The sequence below is a fragment of the Panicum virgatum genome, chromosome 1K, assembly GCF_016808335.1.
Source record: "Panicum virgatum strain AP13 chromosome 1K, P.virgatum_v5, whole genome shotgun sequence".
Lineage (NCBI taxonomy): Eukaryota > Viridiplantae > Streptophyta > Magnoliopsida > Poales > Poaceae > Panicum > Panicum virgatum.
In genome coordinates, this window is record NC_053136.1 from 42,596,080 (window position 1) to 42,619,000 (window position 22,921).

Sequence of the window (22,921 nt, forward strand, 5' to 3'; positions counted from 1 at the left end):
GGCCAATTGAGAAGGAGGAGGAGAAGATCGACAACAACAGCAAGGGTAAGATGCCGAAGCGCTCACCCAAGATGCTTCAATTTCGTCGTCTTCTCCATCAGCAACTCCTAGAGGCGCTCCTAGCTCTAGTACGCCACTATCGCCGTCATGGTCGCCGTGGTAAAGCTTCTACTAATGGAGCTCGCCACACCGACGACCTCGCGGCTCACCGGGGACCCCTGTGCTGCCGGACTTCTGCACCATGGAGGGGCGCATCCTCGTGAGCTCCCCATGCCACTGTCTATCCCATGGATGGACAGCCAGAGTGCGGATCGAGCACGAAGGACCGCCGGCAGCACCACACGTCCACAGCATCGCCTCTGAAAGGACCTCGGATGTCTCCAAGAGGGCGGGGGTGAATAGGTGTTTCAACAAATTCTGCAATTTACAAAATTTAAACCAGATTGTCAGCACACTAACCGGTCAAGCATACCGGTCAGACCGGTCTAACAAGAATCGACTGGCAAAAACAGAAAACCAGTCAGACCGGTTACAGGCAGAACCTGCACAGATCAAAGTTAAATTCCCCTCCTCGAGCTCTAACACAAATACAAATTGGTGTAAAGCTTTTGCATGTGGTATCAAGTGTATTTTAAGTCCCTGCACACACAAAAACAACACACCAAAGTAGATCAATATGGAATTAGAAATAAAGATGCTAGAGCGCAAAGTAGTGAGGCAAACCACAATGGAGACACAAGGATTTGTTTCCTAAAGTTCAGATTCACCAAAGTGAATCCTACGTCTCCGTTCAAGAATCGTTGGGTGTGAGTCTCTTTCAACTCGATCCCGTGAGTTGGGTCTCTTTCAACCACTCTTTGTTTCCACTATCTTAATCCTTTCCACCAAGGGGGCAAGATCACGCCCGCACAGACTTGCTGCGGTTCACCACACCATCGGGATCTAGCCGACGACGCCTAGCCGTCTAGGAGTCTCACCTCCAAGAGTAACAAACACAAATTGAAATTTTTGACGGAACCAAGAGTGCTCAAGCTATGCTTGCTCATTGCTGCTCGAAATTGAACTCTCACAATGCTCAACATTCTCACACACACTCCTCTCTCAACCCAACCAAAGAATATGCAGTCTAGTTATTAGCACAACTCATAAAGAGTGTTGGAGAGAGCTTGCTGGTCAAGAATAAGCTTTAGGAAGCACAAGAATAGCCAGGGAACCAGCAGCACACGCAAGAGGGGGCTGAGGGGTATAAATACCTCACTCCTAAAACCTAGTCGTTGCTCCTGTCAGCACAGACCGATCCTCCAAACCGGTCAGACTGGTTTGCTCAAGAAACCAGTTGTTACACCCTGAACCGGTCGGACCGGTCCCCAGACCAGTCAGGGACAGAGAAGCCCAAACCACAAGTTAAGATGCCTCAATTGGTTCACCAAGCTAAAACTTGATCATCCAAGTAGCACATAGTTAGTTCTCAGGGTTTTTCTCTTAGGGTTCTCACTAGGGTTACCTATGAGCACTTTTGACCATTGTCAAACATCCCTCTTGATAGTACGGCATACCTATACTCAAGATTAAATATAAAACACAATTCAACCACTTGAGTCTTGAATTACTTCAACTTTGCCATACTTTCACTTTGTCAAACATGGAATTTTAACATTGCATAATCTTCTCTTGAGCAAATCCACACTTGAGTTAATGACTTAGAATTCCCAATTCTTTTATAAATCTATCATTGGATCCTCAAGTCACTCCAATAAAGTATTTGATGCATTACATTGCTTCTCACAACAAAGCTTAGATATAGTACTTCGAAAACCCCACGGATACTAGCCACTTCACCCTAGCAATTCGCACATGGTAAGCCATTGCTTCACCAAATCTTGCTTAGTCCCTCGCACTAGTCATCTCGGTTGGTTTCTTCACCACTTACCCTTGCCTCATTGAGTCAAGCTTTGCACATCAACAATGAATTCCATTTCTCATATTCACAATTTTATTTATTTGTCATTCTTTGTAATCATGAACCTTTGATCCTTTAGACAAAGCACACTTCCTTTTGACAAGCCATATTTAGAAACCATTTGTTGTCATTACATGAATACTTGTTTCTTATTTCTCATCACAACATGCTTGATACATGAGTCAATACATAAATTGATACACACATAAATCCCTGCTCATGATATCTCAAAGAAAAATGTTAGTCCCTTAATCATGTTGTCATTCAATTCACCAAAACCCATTAAGGGCCTAGATGCACTTTCAGCCTCGCCACACCAGTCGATGACGCCAACATACTCGCCAATCCGCTTGGTCTCGCCGACGTATTCGCTGGAGACTCCATAGTACACGCTGACGACCTTGGAGCCGCCGGGCTTCGAGCTCCTGTGCAACAGGGCCGCACGCCGTGGAGCCCTCCCGTTCTACAACAACGGGGCGAGCTCAAGCACGGGAGCGGAGGTGGTCTACAATGACCCGGCCCTCACCCCTCCACCTCTGGCGCCTGCGGTCGTCGACGAGCTCGGCATCATCGAGCCAGCCATGGTTTTCCCGCTCCCACCTCTGGTCTCGACACACTGAATGCCACGGAGGTGGCCAGCCGACGCCCGGGTCTGCGCAGGTTCATACCGACCGGGCACATCCCGACCAGGGCGTCCATGTGTGGCCCCGAGGCGCGTCCTCCTTGCTCTGGCGAAGGGGAGGCCTAGGTGCGGCCGGACCTAAGCAAGAAGGGGTGGAGGTGGGGGGAGGGGGGAGATCCAGCCACGCCATGGCCGGATCCGGTCTTAGCGGCGGCAGAAGCATGCGGAGGCGACAGGAACAAGCGGCGTCGGCGGCGTCAAGCTGTGGCGGCCGGAAGATTGGGGAAGGAGGTGAGCGACTACGGTTTCAAACCCTAACCCACCACCCTATATACCAGTGCAAGCTGCTTGGACCGAGCTGGGCTCCAGCCTGGCCCGCCCGGTGCCTTCCCCTTCTTCCCATGCCCTGGGCCGCGTTGGGCTGAGGCGGCGGTCCGAATCGGACCGCCCGCTCACCTGCGCTCCCTCCCACCTCGGCTCTTGGGCCGAAAGTGGTGGCGGGCTGAAACCGAGATTGTTTCGGCCCGCCATCTAGTTATCACTTTTCTTTTCAATTTATGCATTTTAATTCAGTAATTTGCATTTAAGCCCTCAGCCTTCCTATCATTTACATTCCAGAAAGCATGTGTGTCTGCAATCTTTTATTCAGACCGTTTACATTTCCAATTAATGTATATATGTGTTTGTTCAGCACTCTTTAGCATTCCCATGTTATTTCTTTACATTTACTCCTACAAATTACTATTATTACCCTTTACTTTATGCAATTTACTTTACATAAAAGTACAATCTCTATTTAGGAATAAATTCTTTGAAGTTGAGACAACACGAGATCTACACATACAAATGTATAGTGACTATCTCCTTAACTCGATGTTGAGATAACATGAGATCTACACATGCAAATGTATAATGACTGTCTCCTCGACTCAGTATAATTTTTTCCTTGAAGTTTGAGGATAATATGAGATCTACGCATACAACAGTATTGCGACTATCTTCTCAAACTCAGAATAAACTTGATGGCCCATATTTAATTTGAAATAGCTCTATTCTACCTAAAATTCTAAAATTGGTCATATGCAAAGTGATATTCCAAAATCACTATGGGATCTACACTATAATTAGTGACTATCCCAACATATGATTCTCAAATTTTGGAATAAAAGGATGAATATCAAGCTTAATAAAATACAAAATAGCCTTAGTTTCTATAACAGAACCGCCCAAATTAAACCAGCTTAAGTGCGCTAACTATCATCTTAATGGTTAATCAAGTTATCACGCACTTAAAATGGAGTAATCCGGCAGTTTGTCGGGTCAAGCCCGATAGATTACGGTGATCAGGGATCGAAAAACACTGGAAGTCTCACACGAAGGTGAGCACAGATGATTACAAGCAGACAAAAGTTCTCAAATTTAATTTACAAAGCAGATCTTTACAAAAAAAATGAGTTTAAACAGATTATCAGAGTTCAACATGCAGCAGAATTTAAATGGAAGTTTAGTTTGAAAACAACGATAACTACAAAGGCGTGAGGATATCACATCGAGCCCATCGATGTGAATCCTGGTTAGCTCCAACAGCATCAATTACACCTGAAAAACAAGACAACAACAAACCCTAAGTATACTAATACTCAGCAAGGCTTACCCGACATGGGTATACTTAGCCCACTATCTAGACATGCAAAGCTTTTTGGCTCTGGAGTTTATTTTTGCTGGAAAGCGACTAATAGTGGATCCTTACTTTCAATATTTTAGCTCAAGTTTAATGTACAAATATCAACTAGGCTTGCATAAACATCTAGAGCAAACATGGTATATCACATTATATTTTCCAAGAGTATCATAAACATATCTCATCACATTGACATTCTCATTCCACTTCTTTACTACGATGTGACAAAGAGATCAAGGCTCTCATAACCGTGAGTCATGACGAATCGATCCGATTTAACCTTGCAAGGTGGACCTAACTCACATCACACATGCAAACCACGCCGGGCCACATGCGTCAGCTGTTCCCATCATTACCACGACATCTGAACTACGCCTGCTAAAACCCAGGTGAAGGGCCCCTCACGGTGAACTCCTGAAGAACCCAGAGGTGACATCCAATCCAACACACGCCACCATCCCACGCCCAGCGTAGCAGGACGAAATTCAAAGTATCATCGTAAAGCGGTACACAGTTTACCAGTTTCGACTACCTCCTACTTCCGGTATGTGGTTAGTACTGTTCAATCCTCGATCAACACTGCCAACAACGGTATGGTCCTCAATCGACACAGGCAGAGGCTTACTTTCCATCCATTTCATATCTATAACCAATTTCATCTCCGCCTGGTCTCCATTTCTCTTTCCTCATTGATTCATTCTCAAGTAACTTTGCCAGAAGTAACAAGGACCTATAACTCGCGAGTGACAGGAATCACTCGACATCTACCGAATCCTAATTAAGCATGGCAGTACTAACGACCTACACGCTAGTAGAGAAACTGAGGGAACCTAACGATCATGCATCTATGCTTCCAATCAACTCCTAGAAACGTAAATGCACAATAATTATATAATAACATTGAGTACTTGAAATTAAGGGTTATGCTCCGGGCCTTGCCTAGAATTAACACTAAGTCAGTGTTAGTATTAACAAGGCCTTGGGCCGGGTCTTCGCTGCTCCAACTAGTCCTCTCTTCAGGATACACCGGTTCGTCATCGCTTGCTTCATGTCCATGCATTGTACATCTAGCGTACCTGAATGAGATGCAACAATGCTAATGTATGAATGTATGGACGATGCATCAGACAAGGTAAGTAAGACAAGCTCAAGGTCCCTCACAAAAAGACAGGCATTCTCATCAGTAATACCTACACCTCCCAAAACCTTTCCTGCGGGTTTCAAATGGGTTTTCATTCAGAAATGGAATGCGAACAATGAGGTGGTGAGATACAAAACGAGACTTGTAGCACAAGGGTTCATGCAGAGACCCGGCATTGATTTCAATGAAACTTACTCTCCAGTAATGAGTGGAATTACTTTCTGGTACTTAATATCTCTGACAGTACAAAAGCGTCAATCTTTGCAGTTGATGGATGTCATAACCGCATATCTCTATGGGTCACTAGATTCGGACATTTACATGAAGGTTCCTGATGGAACCTCTGTACCGAATTCAAGCGCAAATCGCAACATGTATTATGTAAAACTTCAAAGATCATTATACGGTCTTAAATAGTCGGGAAGAATGTGGTACAACCGCCTGAGTGAGTACCTTGTTCAAAAAAGGTTATTCCAACAATGATGATTGCCTATGCGTCTTCATCAAAAGATCCTCTACAGGATTCTACATTATATACGTGTATGTAGATGATTTGAACATCATTGGCAACACTCAGGATATCGATGAAGCCCGCAATCACTTAAAGATGGAATTAGAGATGAAGGATTTTGGTAAAACCAAATTTTGCTTAGGTTTGCAAATCGAGCACCTTCAATCTGGAATATTAGTGCATCAATCTGTCTACGTCCAGAAAGTGTTGGAGAAATTCAATATGGACAAATAAATCATATCCAGCTAAATCTCCCATGGTTGTACGGTCGTTGGACTTAAAGAAAGATCCTTTCTGACCACGGGAGGAAGGAGAAGAGGTACTGGGTTCTGAATACCCTTATCTCAGTCTCATTGGAGCACCGATGTACCTTGCAAATAGCACCAGTCCTGACATTGCTTTCGCAGTGAATCTATTAGCTAGACATAGTGCTCTCCAACAAAATGCCATTGGACTGGAGGCAAACAGATCCTCAGGTACTTAAACGGTACAAAGGACCCGCATTATTCTTTCAGAAGACCCAAGATTCCAGTCCGGTTGGATATACAGATGCTGGCTACATGTCTGATCCCCACAATGCCAGATCACAGACAAGGTTCCTCTTCCTTCATGGAGGAACGACCATTTCATGAAAATCATCCAAGCAAACACTTGTGGCTACATCCACAAATCATTCTGAGATCATTGCACTATATGAAGCCTCACGCTAATGCGTTTGGCTCCGCAGGATGATAAACCACATAGAGCAATCATGTGGAATTGGTTCCATGAAAACACCCACCATTATCTATGAGGAAAATGCAGCTTGTGTTACACAGATGCAAATAGGTTATATCAAGAGTAATTGATGAAACACATTGCTCCCAAATTATTCTTTCCGCATGAGCTTCAGCAAAGTGGAGAGATAAATGTCATGCAAACAAAATCTTGCGACAACCTCGCCGATCTTTTCACTAAATCTCTACCAACCTTCTCATTTGAAAAATGTGTTCGAGGGATTGGTATAAGACGGCTTCGAGAGTTGCAGGATTCAGGGGGAATGTCTCTTGAAAATTAACTCTATTTCGCATTACATTGAACTCTTTTTTTATGAGTTTTTCTCATAAGGGTTTTCTCATATAAATGTTTTAACGAGACAATGTTAACATGAGCTTATGTCTTATCTCTTGTTTTCCCTACCGGGGTTTTTCTGGAGATATCAGAAGGACATAAAATACTCCTTTGAGTTTATGATAGAGTATTTATTTTCACTTCTTTTTCCTACAGAGTTTTGAAAGATATAACTCAATTAATATCAATGCTTGAATTCGATCAAGGGGGAGTGCTAAGTTTGAAAAAGGGGATGATCTCATCCATCTGTTCAAAATCCAGAAGACCAAACTGTTCCCGCTCTGTGCTCGTGGTCATGTCCCACGATTGACCCACGACGTGCAAAGGAGGCCACGATCTCTCATTCATGCGAGATGTGGAAAACTTGGGCGGGAAGGATATGAAATTCAAACACTCATTGTATTCTATAAATAGTCCCCCGAATGATCAAAGAAAGGCTCCTGAGTTCACACTACATTGCTTTGCATTCTTGAGTTATAACACTCTCGTCCCGACGCCCCCGCTCGCTTCCCCGCCGCCACTCGCCACCGGCGGAGCCACCTCGCCCGCACCGCTGCCGACGCCTAGCCCTCTCCGTCGCCGCTGCCCCCAGGGGCGGACCCAGGATTTGAGGCTGTTCAGTGTTCAAGCCGACAACAATCATACATGACGAAATGTATGGACAATGAGAGCGTTCGGTCAATCTAATTCTTGGATAAAAAAGAACAACGGTAATAATACAAACAAAAACGATGATATGAGAATATGAAAGGAAGAATAACCCTAAATAAATGTGGTTTAGATAAATGCGGATGGAGAATAAACAAGCAAAACAGTAAATTAACTAGCTAATTATGGGTATATTTTAGGGATCAACCTGTAGGTAATAAATCACAACAAGAACAAAGAAAAAAGATGAATACCAATTCTAGATTAGATAGGGATTAATATGGAGATAGAATAAACAACTTATTAGACAAAAATTAGTATAATTAACTAGTAAATTATTAGAGATTAGTATAGTTAACTAGTAAATTAGTTTAAGTAATTAATAAATTTAATTAATTAATAAATTAGTATAGATAACTAGTAAATTAGTATAGCTAATGAAGGGGGTTATGAGGGGGGCACCAAATGTTAGGAAAGCGGAAGTACTGGAGGGAATCGGAAGAGAAACTGCCCATGAGACATCGCTATTGCTAGTAATTCTGTTTGCTTGCGTGTATACTGAATCATCAGACATGGCTAACTGCAAACTAGATGTTCTGCCTATTAAACGCAGTAATTTGTTTTACCTTAAAGGATCCAGCTTTGCATTTATCCTAAAACATAAAATATTATCACCTGCACACCAAACCTAGATTGAGGTTGGTACTTCATAACAAGGTTCGTACAGGTGGATGGTAGCTTGCAGCACCCTCTTCTTGGGGAAACTCTGGAGAAGTTTGGTCTAGTGTCCCTTGCAGTTTAGTTATTTCTTATTTTTCGGAGAAGTCTACAGGAGGGTTTTTATTTTGTTCCTTTTCGGAGAGGGTGGATGGCTGTGCGCAGATTCAGAACGCTGCAGTAGAATGGCACAGTTCAGTTAAAATGTAGCGGCCATCACGTAACAGCATGCATATGCTGTGTTTATTGCAAGACAGCACGCTTCGTTACAACTTATCAGAAATCATATTCTTCGGCATTTCCTCTGCTTACATGTCTAGAGACATACATGTCTGGCGATGTAACCCTTGTTTGTACTGTAGCTCGGTACTGTAACTCGACGGGTACTGCTCATTCGGCACCGTATTTCCAGAGATAGTCCCATATTATATTAGGAATGGTAGCTGAACCAGACCAGCTTAAAAGGCTGGGCCTGGAAACTAGCTTAAAAGGCTAGGCCTGGGAAGCTAGTAACTACGGTTCAAATTTTTTGCGCGAAGCGAGGACGAAAGCGTAAAAGAGTTATTTAGCAGGTGTGATTTACTCAACATGCAGAGTAAATTTTAACCGTTATCCCGAGTCAGGTCGTTACAATATGCGCCTTACGGAAGGTTGAGGACTGGTCCTGTGTTCAGGCGATGCCGGATGGTTACAGCTGCTATCTGTTCTCATTTGATATGGTCTTGGATCTATCTAACCACTGACGTATGTCATGTTCCTGTGGAGAGATCTATCTAACCACTGACATTATGGGACATTAGAAGAAAACGCGGCGGAGCGATCCAATTATCCACTGGAGCACAAAGACCAGCCAATCCAAAAAAACTGGATCAATCCATTCCCCTATAGTCAACATATAGGTCGCATGGAGCTCCACTGGAGCATCCGTGGTTGATCCACCCCCTTCGTGACTTACAATTTGGAACAGTACACACCAAGAACTACATCAAGAACTTATAAGTATATTGCATATTTCATTTAGTATGCCACAGGAGAGGGCAAATTACAAATATATTACATAACTCTTATGCATCCACAACCTTTTTCGAGCACAAACACAGGATTCTGTGAAGATACTCCCTCACCTCTGTCGGACTCAGCACCTCACCTTGATCTAATCTATGAAGACCAGTGCTGGTCAAAGTGACCACCTGATCCATTTGGCGCTCCTGGTTTTCATTCTTCTCCATCAACTTCTTCATATTATTGCGGAAAGAAGCACACACCATGTCATACTCTTCCAGAGTTGTTCTTGCGGTACCACGTGGAAGAGGCTGGTGGCTGTAATGGAGATCCTCTAAGTATCTATTCCGCTGTTTCGGAGTGAAACACGCTGAAATCTTATTATCTGAATGACAGGTCCAAAATAGAACGAACCCATCATAGCCACCTGAAGCAAGAATGGAGCCTTCCTGCAGGAGGAAAGATCAAATCAATCTACAAACTACTATAGTTCTGGGAAATAAACATAAACAAAAATGATCGTATATACCTTTCGATGCCAATCAATTGCATTAGCATTAGGGAAATGTGCATTACTGTCAATACTATGTTTATTATCACATAGTTTGCGTCCATCCTACAACACAGGGTATTTTATTAGAAAACTATACAACAACAACATCATAGCCTTTTTTCCCAAGCAAGTTGGAGTAGGCTAGGGATGAAACCCGAAAGAAATAAGTTCAAGGTTCAGGCACATTGATAGCTAGTCTCCAAGCGCTCCTATCCAAAGCTATCTCTTTAGAGATATTCCAATTCTTAAGGTCTCTCTTAACCGATTCATCCCACGTCAGTTTAGGTCTACCTCTACCCCTCTTTACATTATCGACCCGCTCAAGAACACCATTACGCACCGGCGCCTCAGGAGGCCTTCGTTGGACATGTCCAAACAATCTCAGCCGATGCTGGGTAAGTTTCTCCTCAATTGGTGCCACTCCGACCCTATCCCGAATAACTTCGTTCCGGACTCTATCCCTCCTTGTGTGCCCGCAAAACCACCGCAACATCCGCATCTCTGCTACACTCAGTTGCTGGACATGTCGCCTTTTTGTAGGCCAGCATTCAGCACCGTATAGCATCGCCGGACGAATTGATGTCCTATAGAATTTGCCTTTTAGCTTTTGTGGCACCCTCTTGTCACAAAGGATGCCAGAAGCTTGTCGCCATTTCAACCAGCCAGCTGAAATTTTATGCCTAACATCTTCATCAATGTCGCCATCCTTTTGTAGCACCGATCCTAAATACCGAAAAGTATCCTTCTGGACCACCACTTGTCCATCTAGACTAACGTTTCCCCCCTCATGCCTAATCGCGCTGAAATCGCACATCATGTACTCGGTCTTGGTCCTACTAAGTCTGAACCCTTTCGACTCTAACGTGCGTCTCCACAGCTCTAACTTCCTATTAACCCCTGCCCTACTCTCGTCAACTAGCACCACATCATCAGCAAAGAGCATACACCAAGGGATCTCACCTTGTATATCCCTTGTGACCTCATCCATCACTAAAGCAAATAAATAAGGGCTCAATGCTGACCCCTGGTGTAGGCCTATGTTAATAGGAAAGTCAGTGGTGTTGCCATCACATGTCCGGACAAACGTCGTCGCATCCCTGTACATATCCTTAATGAGGGTAATATACTTAGTTGGGACTTTGTGCTTCTCCAAGGCCCACCACATGACATTTCTCGGTACTTTGTCATATGCCTTCTCAAGGTCAATGAAGACCATGTGCAAGTCCTTCTTCTGCTCCCTATATCTCTCAATCAATTGTCGTATTAAGAAAATCGCCTCCATGGTTGACCTTCCAGGCATGAACCCAAATTGGTTTTGGGTCACACTTGTCACTCTTCTTAGGCGATGCTCGATAACCCTCTCCCAAAGCTTCATCGTATGGCTCATCAGCTTAATCCCACGGTAGTTAGTACAATTTTGAACATCGCCCTTGTTTTTGAAGATAGGTACTAATATACTTCTCCTCCATTCTTCCGGCATCTTGTTTGATTGAAAAATGAGATTAAAAAGCTTAGTTAACCATACTATTGCTCTATCTCCTAGGCATCTCCACACCTCAATGGGGATACAATCAGGACCCATCGCTTTACCTCCCTTCATCCTCTTCAAAGCCTCCCCGATCTCTACCTCCTGAATTCTCCTCACAAAACGTCTGTTGGTATCGTCAAAAGAGTCATCTAACTCAAAGGTAGGGCCCTCACTCTCCCCATTAAACAACTTGTCGAAGTACTCTCTCCATCTATCCATGATGTCCTCATCCTTCACTAGCAGTCGATCTGTCTCATCCTTAATGCATTTGATTTGGTTGATGTCCCTTGTCTTCCGCTCGCGGATCCTAGCCATCCTATAAATGTCCTTCTCCCCTTCTTTCGTGCCTAGCCGCTGATACATGTCATCATACGCCTTACCCTTTGCTACACTCACAGCTCGCTTTGCAACCCTCTTCGCTAATTTATAGCCCTCGATGTTGGCTGCACTCTTGTCAAGGTGGAGGCGCTTGAAACACTCCTTCTTCTCCTTAATAGCCCTTTGCACCTCGTCATTCCACCACCAGGTGTCTTTCCCCTCCTGTTTGCCTCCCCTACTCACGCCAAACACCTCTGAGGCCACCTTCCGAACACATGTTGCCATCTTTAGCCACATGTCATCTGCGTCTTCTCCTTCTTCCCAAGGCCCCTCACCTAGCATCCTTTCCTTAAACGCTTGTGCCGCTTCCCCTCTAAGCTTCCACCACTTTGTTCTCGCAATCTTGGCACGTTTGTCCCGGTGGACACGTACCCGAAGACGAAAGTCCGCCACCACAAGCTTGTGTTGAGGGACAACACACTCCCCAGGTATCACCTTACAATCTAAGCAATCACGTCTATCCTCCCTCCTAGCAAGGATAAAGTCGATCTGGCTCGAGTGTTGTCCACTACGAAACGTCACAAGATGGGATTCCCTCTTCTTAAACACGGTATTCGCTATCAACAAATCGTAGGCTAACGCGAAGTTCAACACATCCTCCCCCTCTTGACTCCTGCTACCGTACCCAAAACCCCCGTGCACTCGCTCGAACCCTACATTAGTCGCACCCACATGGCCGTTGAGATCTCCTCCTATGAAGAGTTTCTCGTTGGTAGGCACGGTACTAACCATGCTATCTAGATCTTCCCAGAACTGCATCTTGGTGCTCTCACTAAGGCCTACCTGAGGGGCATAGGCACTGATCACATTCAAAACCGAATCTCCAACTACCAACCGGATTAGGATAATCCGGTCGCCTTGCCTTCTAACCTCTACGACTCCATCCTTAAGACTCCTATCAACCAAGATGCCTACACCATTCCTACCCGGAGTTGCTCCCGTGTACCAAAGCTTGAAGCCAGTATCATCAACCTCCTTCGCCTTCTGACCCTTCCATTTAGTCTCCTGAACGCATAGAATATTTACACGCCTCCTAATTGCTACATCAACTAGCTCTCGCAACTTACCCGTTAGGGACCCTACGTTCCAGCTACCTATACGAATCCTAATTGGTTCGGCTAGCTTCCTTACCCTTCGCACCCGTCGAGGAAAGTGCGAAGACCCTTGCTCATTTTTCACTACACCCGGGCGTAGATGTAGCGCGCCATTCAGGTGACGACCCGACCCTTGCTCACTTATCATCGTACCCAGGTCATGATACGACGCGCCCTTGGGGGGATGGCGACCCGGCCCTTGCCCATTTATCACCACACCCGGGTTCCGATGTAGCGCGTCGCTAAGAGGGTTACGCCCCAACGAGTTTCTTGTGGGTTTCAAATCCATTAGAGTGGCTATTTTTATGCTGGTTTGCCAAAACCTAACGCAACCCTCCTCCTTTATCCGGGCTTGGGACCGGCTATGCTGAGACGACTCAGGAGAGAGAGTCTTCCAGTCAGCATAGGCGGAGTTATTTTATTAGAAAACTATATAAACACAATTTATCAGCCTCCTACACACTTTCATAATGATATGGAATACTTACAGTCTCATGAATACTGATAGTTTGTCTCCCATCTCCTACTGCAAATAAGTCTACTACACCTGTCTTATTCTTTGTCGACTTAACAGAAAGATTATACAAGCCAGCTTCTGGTACAACACATAGTTCGCTAGGACTGCAACAAATTATACAGGTTATCCATATAATATAGCGAAATTGACTGAAGCAATAAAAGAACACAAGGGAGAATTACGAGAATTTGTTTTGCTCATCAGAGAAGTTCCAGATCTTTATGCTCAGGTCAGTCCTGTTCATAGTATATTGTAAATTTTGCAATCCATATCTCAGTAAACATTTCAAATTCACAAAAAAAAATTACCTGGCACAGATTAGTCTTTCACCCAGAGCGTCAAAAGACAGATCAGTGATTCCACAGTCATCACTCCTGCAATACATAATTCAGCAACCGCTCAAGGTTTATATTTTTACACTTTACAGGATTATTATTGATATCAAAAGTTCCTAACCAGGGCCGGTTGCAATCATTCCACTCATATTTTGTATTCCTCAAGCTTTGTTTATCCCTCTTGTAATAGTACTGTAGAGAAAGATAGAAAATATGTTATATCCGACAACTCCCTTTGTTCTGATATGATTGAAATTTTAGCACGGTGTTGAGGAACTAAGAAACAAGGTAATTCAACTGATCTGATCCCCATCTAACTTTGCATTCCTACTTTATTGCATTTTTGCCTCAAACTACCACAACTCTGCCCAATCAAAACCCAAATATTGAGGGTAGATGACTAGGTAACTTTATCAAAAATTAACAACAGTATGTCAGGCTATCAAACAAAACAAAGTGCAAGGGGTAGTTTTGGAAGATATTATCAATATGACCTTATAACAATAAACAAAAAACCAACATTTTCAAGACCTAATCAAACGTCAAACCAAAAAAAAATAGATTTCACATTACCCGTAAAACACCATTTGAGGACGCAGCCACAAAACAATCGTGACTGGGATGAAATGCTGCTACCAAGTTCTCACGGGGATCCTTCCTATTTGCAAATCTCACTGCTTCGATATGCTTAAACATGTTCATTCCTTTCTTGATAACCATGACATGACGCGTATCATTGGATGCAACTAGAATATAACCATCATTATGTGACCATGAAAGTGAATTCATGCCCACATAACCATCATCTGTTGCCTAAATATCACAAAAGGGAACATAATCAGAGTTATGAACAAATGGTTGACAACTGACTACAAGGAAGCAACGTGTTTACCAAATAAACATATTTGATAATAAAGCCGCCACCATGTTTAGACTCTTTTCGTTCCAATACGCATATTTCACCTAACTGATCAGACTCTCTCACAAAACCAACAGCAAGAAAGACTCCACTGTAACTCCACCGGCAGAACTTTCCACGAGTGTTCATGATCATCTCCTCCTACATAGATAAGAAAATATTAGACAACATTAGTCATCAAATCATCTCAATATAATGCAAACAATGTTGCAATCAACCACCTTTGTCCAGCCGTCATCAATATTTCCCTGTAAATTCATGCTCCTAAGAGATGGTGAACGAACAAATATACATGTTCCAAATGTCCCGGTGCAGGCAATGGCATCACCAGCTTGACCCCAAAATTTAGATGACAACTTGCGGTTCCAGGACACATCAAATATAGTTGGCTTCACACCAGATGACTCCACTCCAACTGGCAATCGCCCACAATAAGATAATATTCGTGAAGTAGATTCCTTGCTTACATGTATGGGGGTAATAAAAAAATGTATTGAATAAGTTAACATAAAGGTTTCAACCTCAACATCTAGAAAGTTCAAAGCACCAGGTTGCAGACAAACCTTTCCCTTCGACACGTTCTGTGGCCATCAGTTTCATCAAATCAGAGTTATCTCCACTTGAGGACATGGGGCGTACCTCCTGTTTTGGACTTGATGTCAATGCATGAGTGCCTCTTTTCTTCACAAGCAAAGTGAACTTTAAACGTGCAACAAATTGACCTAGATGGGAGCAATATAATTATAAGGCAATCCATAGCAAAGCACAGATCGCAGCAGCCATCTGAGGTATGCAAAAACTTAGAAATAAACACAACGCAGAATATATGGATTGTATAGAGCATAAGGTGAAGAATAAGTTTTTACATTCAAAAGTGGATCAACAGTGAAAGCTTCAGATAACATAAAAATTTAGGGGGTGCAAGGGTATTTTGAAACACCACTGACTTTCCTATTAACATAGGCCTACACCAGGGGTCAGCATTGAGCCCTTATTTATTTGCTTTAGTGATGGATGAGGTCACAAGGGATATACAAGGTAAGATCCCTTGGTGTATGCTCTTTGCTGATGATGTGGTACTAGTTGACGAGAGTAGGGCAGGGGTTAATAGGAAGTTAGAGCTGTGAAGACGCACGTTAGAGTCGAAAGGGTTTAGACTTAGTAGGACCAAGACCGAATATATGATGTGCGATTTCAGCGCGACTAGGCATGAGGGGGGAGACGTTAGTCTAGATGGGCAAGTGGTGGTCCAGAAGGATACTTTTCGGTATTTAGGATCGGTGCTACAAAAGGATGACGACATTGATGAAGATGTTAGGCATAGAATTTCAGCTAGCTGGTTGAAATGGCGGCAAGCTTCTGGCATCCTTTGTGACAAGAGTGTGCCACAAAAGCTAAAAGTCAAATTCTATAGGACAGCAATTCGTCCGGCGATGTTATACGGTGCTGAATGTTGACCTACAAAAAGGCGACATGTCCAGCAACTGAGTGTAGCAGAGATGCGGATGTTGCGGTGGTTTTGAGGGCACACAAGGAGGGATAGAGTCCAGAACGAAGTTATTCGGGATAGGGTCGGGGTGGCACCAATTGAGGAGAAACTTATCCAGCATCGGCTGAGATGGTTTGGACATGTCCAACGAAGGCCTCCTGAGGCGCCGGTGCGTAATGGGGTTCTTGAGCGGGTCGATAATGTAAAGAGGGATAGAGGTAGACCTAAACTGACGTGGCATGAGTCAGTTAAGAGAGACCTTAAGAATTGGAATATCTCTAAAGAATGGCATGAGTCAGTTAAGAGAGACCTAAACTTTTTAGACTATCAAAGAATGGCTGCTAAAAAAATCATTCATGCAGAAGCTAACCTAGAAGGAAAGGGCATGGATGGAAACTTTTCACGGATCTCACTAAGAACAGGGTCCAATGAATCTTCTTTCAATTCAGCATTTCTCTCTACCAAATTTCTCTTATAAATTGTAGGATGTCCTTTTTCCAAAAACTCGAGCTGACCACAAGATCAAATGAAAATTTTGAAATATAGTAAATAAAAGGGATACACGAGCATCATGCAAATAACTGTTGTTATCACCTTTGGATCCCCAGTCGCCATAGCAATATCAATTGAATATGCTTTGCCATGTTCTAAAACAAAATCATCATCATCATCACAGCCACTTGATAAGCTTTTTATGGGTTGCGCACCATCATAACATTTAAGCTGCTGACAACGGAATATCTCCAAACTTTTGCAGTCGAAGGCAGCAGCAACTTTCTGAATTATATCAGTTAAATCCTTCATCTGAAGAAAGTATAGACAGGACATTAATAATGAATTAGAAGAAATCATCAACAAAAGAAGACAAGACATTAATAATAAACTAGAAATCATCAACAAAAGAAGCTTACTTTTATGCCTGGCTTGGCTATCTTTGTTATGATATCAGCTGCTTTCTTGGTAGCACCAATAGTGTCAGCTAATCTACCAGTGATAGGCTCCCCACTAACAACGTGAGTATACACGGAAACAACAATGTATCCGGCAACATGACAAGCCATCTCGCTGTACAATAAAAAACAATATATAAGCAAACTTGTTGCACTAAATCATACAGGGAAATATGCCAAGAGACAGTACATTTTAACTATGTCCTTCTCCTTGAGTGTTGTCTCATCGGTAGCTAGTGGACAGAAGTTACAAAGAATATTGTTGACAGATACGGATGTTGGGAATGCAATTCCTTTAGGTTTGGAAACACTTTTCTTTTTGTATGCTGCAGCTTTCCTAATTCACAAAATAGATATGCAATTCAGTGTAACATAAGAAATTAAATAAACTTTCCTAAAACTCTGATAGTAAGGGAATAGGAAATATTACTTGGTTATAATAGAATCACCAACTTCACATATATCCAATATCTTAGAACCTGGCCTGCAATGAGACACAACTTCCACAAGAGCATCTGTTCCATGCCATAAAAGAGATCAATCAATTTAAGAAAAATTAAAGATAACGCATCATCCAAACGGAACCACGTAGAAGGAAAATAGGTGGAGTCAGGACGGGGATTACCATTCAATATACGAGACGCATCAGAGTACATGAACACACGTGCGAGCTCCGGATCCTTCTCCAGAGACTCATCCGTGTCCACATCGCTTGGCGACCAAAGCTCATCACTACCGCTAGTAGACTCCGGCACCTCATCAATATCCTCATCCTCCGTGTAGGGTTTGGCGGATGCAGCGGTGGAATGTTGGCGCCCAGTATCCTTCTCCCGATAATGGGATACTAGGACGATACACACGCTCCATTGCGTGAGCTCTATCGAATTGAAAGAAAGATAGTACAAAAAAATGAAAAGGAAAAACAAAAAAACTGCCAGCTCAATCCCTATTGGAATCATCCCCTTCTCCACCGTTCAGCTCGGCTCCCATCCAGCACGGAGTCGTCCGCCGCCCGAACCCACCACCCAGCACCTCCGCCTCCAGGCCGCTGCCCTCGTGGCTCCGCCTCGCCGTCGCGCAAGAACCACCGCCTCCGGGGGCTAAAAAAAGGTGAAGAAAAAAAATTCCAGCACAGGTCCACTGGACGCCGTCGTTGAGGCCGAATTCGCCACCCGCGCGCCTCCTCAACACCCCCGGCCAGATCCACCACCGGTCGGATCTCTGGCTTGTACGCCGAGATCCGCCGGGGTGGAGGCCCGCGGCGACCGGGATGGGGCGGGGGTGGGGAGGGGCGGGAACGACGACGTCTGGCGCGCGTTATAACGGCGGCGGCAGTGGTGGCGCGACGGCGGCGCGACGGTGCGCGGCTGTGCGGAGCTCGTCGAGGTTGGAGGCGCTGCGGCGGGGCTCCTCCCTCCTCTCTCCGCGCGGCTCGCCCGGCGGTGGCGGGGACCTGGCTACGGCGGCAGAGCTCCTACTCGCACGCCATGCCCACCGCCGGCCCCCGCCCCAAGCGCTCGGCGTCTATGCCCTTCCACGGCGCCGGCGCCGCAAAGGGCCGGGACCCCTCCCCGGCCCCGGCGGCCGGCGGGCGCGCGCGTCTCCGAGACGAGCAGCTCCGCCAGCTCCGTGAGCTCCTCCTGTGCTTTGACCTGGACCGCGACGGGAAGGACGAGGGGCCCCGCACATCACAGCAGCGCAGCAGCAGCGGGCGAGGGCGGCAGCATCACCAGCGGAGCTCGGCGAGGCGCGCAGCCGCGGAGCGGAGCCGTGCACGGCAGTGGCGAGCCTGCGCGGGGCGGACCTGCGCGGCGGGGGCGGAGCAGAGGTGTGGGGCAGCGGCGGTTGTGCAGTGGGGCCGGAGAAGGGCGTCCCGCATCGTTCCCGGGGAGGCACATGCTTACCGAGTCGAGGAGGAGCGCGGGGAGGGCGTGGGGCGGCAGACCACGCCGGGCCCGAGGCACAGCGAGAGGCAGTGGAGAGTGCGGGGGCTACTCACCGCGGGCCCGGCACGCAGCGACAGCAAAAGGACGCCCCGCGTCGGGCTTCAACTCCCGTGCCGCCACGCGTCGAGACCGCGTGATAGGAGCGCCGAGAGACCTTCCTCTCCAAGGTGCATACATATTAGAGTATTTGGGCTACCCCCAATAATATTGGGGGAGGTATTGGAGGAGCCTATTCCCCGATAGCTCATCCCCTTTCCTCTTCCACTCATAGTGAATGACAACCGGACCCCGCATGTCATCCTTATCTCTTCTTCCCCCACACCATATCATCCATCAGACCAGACCAGCTGCTTTCTTCGCACCAGTAAGGTGCACGTACTAACGCTACGGATAAATTTTAGACGTACACCAAACGCATGGTCCCTAGTTTGTCCAAACTGAGAAGTATATATTTCACATAAAAAATAGAGTTATTATATTTATTACACAAACACATGATGGGGGGGACGAGGCGGAATCCTCCCGCGGGGTCGGGCGAGGCGGAGCCCTCCCACGGGGCTCGGGCGAGGCGGAAACCCCTCCCGCAAGGGTTAGGGGTCGGTTAAGGCGGTGCCCTCAGGTGAGTCATGGGTCGTTCGGCTTGCCGGGCCGTCCTGGACCGTTGGGCCCTGGCTCTGTGACCCTTGATCCCGTGACCCAAACAGGGCGTGACCTGATGGTTTGGCTCTGACAGGTAGGTTTAGGGGTACACCCATTATTCTTATCCTCGTCAATATGTTTCCATAGTCAAAAATAAATGATCATATCCATGAAACTGAAAATTATTGATCAAAGGAAGCAGACCACCACACCAGCACTCTTCACAATGTTCTACGGGGGTCGAGCGAGGCGGATCAATCCCGCGGGGGTCGGGCGAGGCGAAAACCCTCCCACAAGGGTCGGAGGTCGGGCCGTACCATCCAATGACTAAAATTTGCAGTACCATCAAATCTCACAAACGCCCAGAAAATAAAAGGGAAAATTGGTTCTGTAGCATCGAAAGATGTCGACTTCCGTAAAATACCATCGAAAGAGTTCGGCCCCGTAAAATACCACTGAAAGCTACTACCGTTACCGGAAAATCGCACTCCGTTAGATTTTGTTCCTAGAAACCTTTTGGTATGCTGTTTTCAGAACATTACACGGCAGCGAATTGACCTATCTACCCCTGGCTCCCTTCTTGCCGTATCCAGACTCGTCTCTCCCCCACAGCCCTGACCTCGCCTCTCCCCCACCCAGGCCCGCCGCCCCCTGTGCCCCCCACGCCCCACCGGCCGGCGACGCTTCGCCCCCACCAAGCGCCGACGTCCCTGCGCCCCACGCAGTGCGCCACTCCTGCTCCCCCCACGCCCCTCCGGCCAGCGACGTAGCCACCCCTCGCGCCCATCCCCTAGCGACGGCCGGCGCCCCCACCATCAATGGCGTCCCTGGAGGAGGCCAAGCCACCACGGACCACGCGCGGGGTCCCCGAGGCGGGTGCCCTCAACCTGCGCGTCTGCAGGGGCGGTGCGCTCGTTCTGATGGATTCACTTGAGATGCCCGAAGGGTAAGAATACCCTAAATCCTAGGTCTCTCTCTCTCTCTCTCTGTTATTGCACATTGTAACACATATGGTTGATAGTAGAGTAGTTGTATTATCAAAATTAGATGCGCAATGCACTTGAAATCAGATTGTGGACTAACATTGGTATGTATTGCATATGGTCAGTAACAAATGATTCTACGGGAATTGCAATAAATTTGGCAGATTGGTAAGAATCTGGGTAATCTAAAACTAATTTTGTTACTATGATTTCTGTGTATGGCTGCATAATATTTAGGTCAAAATTTTGTTTTCCAGGAAGAGGAAAGGAGAGACTTCAAAATCCAAGAAGGGATCCAAGAATACTTCAAAGAAATCAAAGAAGGTTGGTGCAACAACCACCTCTACTTCCTTAGTAGTTGAAGAACCAGCAACCACATCTGCTTCCTTGGTCACTCAAGTACTAGTTAGTCCCGGACCAACAACAAGTAGGATGGCATCTTCTACTTCTACTCCAGCAAGACCTCTAGATTCACCATTGAGTCCAGGACCTACAACTAGAAGAATGACCGTGCAATTAGTTGATGTACTAAAATAATCATGTGTTACTCTACTGGTGTGCTGAAACTAGATTAGTTCTTGTTGTTTCTTTAAAACATGAAGCATGGGTTGTATGCTCTTGGATCTGTTAACATGAAGCATTGCATGGGTTGTATGTTCTTAGATGTGTAAACATGAAGCACCTATTGCTATTGCTATTGGTTATATTCAGTGCATGTGTTGCTATGTTAAGTTTTCATGACTTGAAATGGGCAAGTGTGAGCTATGTGTTGTGTGTCGGTGTCCTGACCCGGCGGTCCGGACCCAACCAGTAATGATGCTGCGTGTTCCTCGTCCCAGATGTTGATGCAAGAGGCAATACAGTAACGGACGGGTTTATTCTGGTTCCGGCCGTGGGGCCGTACGTCCAGCAAAAGGGTGTGCGAGAGCACTGTACTATCTTGCACCGGGGGTGCTTGTAGTAGGGGGTATAAGTGAGGCGAGAGAGGGAGGGAAGCTCCCAAGTTTCTGCTAGAGGAGGAGTTGATTGAGGCGAGTGCCAAAATCGGGTTTCAGAGGAGCGTGTGTGCTCTGCTAGTAGTGCGAAACGTTGTGTCCTACCGAATGGGCCGACTGCGACCCCCTTAAAGGAAGCCCGCCTCCTCGTTTTATAGACACAAGGAGGGACGGTGTACATGCATAGGGGATCGTGGAAGTCGTCGTCTTTTCCCCGAATCGCAGGGGTGCAGTGGTCGAGCACTGTGGGAAGTACACTGTGGGGCATGGCGTCAGGCGTGGCAGTCATCCTGGGCATCGTCCTCGGCCTTGCGGAGATCGCGCCGGCGTCCTCACAGCCCCAGTAGGCGGTGTGGTCGTCGCTGTAGGGTGTACCGTCTTCGAGGTGTGGCGTGGTAGCGTTCCGTGGGCCCTACAGGCCAGGGTCTTGCATATATATGTGCGCCAGCGGTAGTGGGGCACGTGGCGGTCCCAGGCCCTGGGTGGAGTGCTAGCGCGTGCGCTAAGGGGGGTCCGGGAGTCACGTGGAGGTCCCGGACCCCTCGAGGGGGGAGGTCCGGGCCTCCGGCTGCTAGTGCTGAGCATCCCTCCTTGGGGGACACGCGGCGACGCCGGATCCCTTCCCGAGCAGGGGACGGGTCCGGGGCCGTTGGTGTGGTGAGGTGGAGTCCGGACAGCAGGAGTTGGCAGAATAGTAACAGGAGCTGTGCCGAGCACGTCTTCGTACCGCGTCGCAGGTTCCCACAGTGTTGCCACAGCGTCCGGGATGGCGGAGCAGTGACCGGAGTTGGCAGACGGGACTCCGGTCACAGCCACTGTGGGGAATGGCGGCCTGACGCCATCTGACCTGGGCGCTGTGGAGGAGTGGTTGGCATTTAATGCCTCCGTACGACGGGCGGGTGAGCGGAAGGGCCGTTTGTCCTTTTCGTCGAGGGGTGGCCTCGAGCGAGACGGAGACGATTCGCCTCCCCGAGGGTAGGCTCACTACCCTCGAGCGAGGCGGAGACGCGGGGCGCGGTCGAGGGTCTCGATGGGAGTCCTCGAACGAGACGGAGATCACCCCGCGAGTCCGAGGGGGTGCGGATGGGCCGCGTGCTGGGCTTCTTTGAGTCCTTTCCTTTCTTCCAGATTGGAATGAGGCCGTAGGACTTCGTGGGCTCAGTTGCCTAATATGTGTTTGTGTTTTTAGGGTGATTTTAGTAC

General features: G+C 46.6%; 3 protein-coding genes across 3 annotated transcripts; 1 reads left to right on the forward strand and 2 right to left on the reverse strand.

Annotated features, from left to right (window-relative positions):
- Positions 1-9,371: 9,371 nt before the first annotated feature.
- LOC120655478 (probable cytosolic iron-sulfur protein assembly protein Ciao1) lies at positions 9,372-15,646 on the reverse strand. The gene is made up of 10 exons (XM_039933316.1): positions 15,279-15,646; positions 14,938-15,178; positions 14,690-14,857; positions 14,371-14,610; positions 13,919-13,989; positions 13,771-13,836; positions 13,645-13,698; positions 13,434-13,566; positions 9,922-10,008; positions 9,372-9,841 (listed from the first exon to the last, which is right to left on the reverse strand). The coding sequence occupies exons 1-10, from the start codon at positions 15,344-15,346 to the stop codon at positions 9,455-9,457; spliced, it is 1,515 nt and encodes a 504-aa protein (XP_039789250.1). The 5' UTR covers positions 15,347-15,646; the 3' UTR covers positions 9,372-9,454.
- Positions 15,647-16,559: 913 nt separating this feature from the next.
- Positions 16,560-18,335, reverse strand: LOC120655484 (ERBB-3 BINDING PROTEIN 1-like). Its single transcript, XM_039933329.1, has 6 exons — positions 17,781-18,335; positions 17,586-17,670; positions 17,346-17,492; positions 17,117-17,270; positions 16,800-17,009; positions 16,560-16,715 (listed from the first exon to the last, which is right to left on the reverse strand). The coding sequence occupies exons 1-6, from the start codon at positions 18,112-18,114 to the stop codon at positions 16,560-16,562; spliced, it is 1,086 nt and encodes a 361-aa protein (XP_039789263.1). The 5' UTR covers positions 18,115-18,335.
- A 1,792-nt stretch (positions 18,336-20,127) lies between these two features.
- Positions 20,128-21,260, forward strand: LOC120709578. The gene is made up of 2 exons (XM_039995243.1): positions 20,128-20,686; positions 20,981-21,260. The coding sequence occupies exons 1-2, from the start codon at positions 20,559-20,561 to the stop codon at positions 21,258-21,260; spliced, it is 408 nt and encodes a 135-aa protein (XP_039851177.1). The 5' UTR covers positions 20,128-20,558.
- Positions 21,261-22,921: the final 1,661 nt, after the last annotated feature.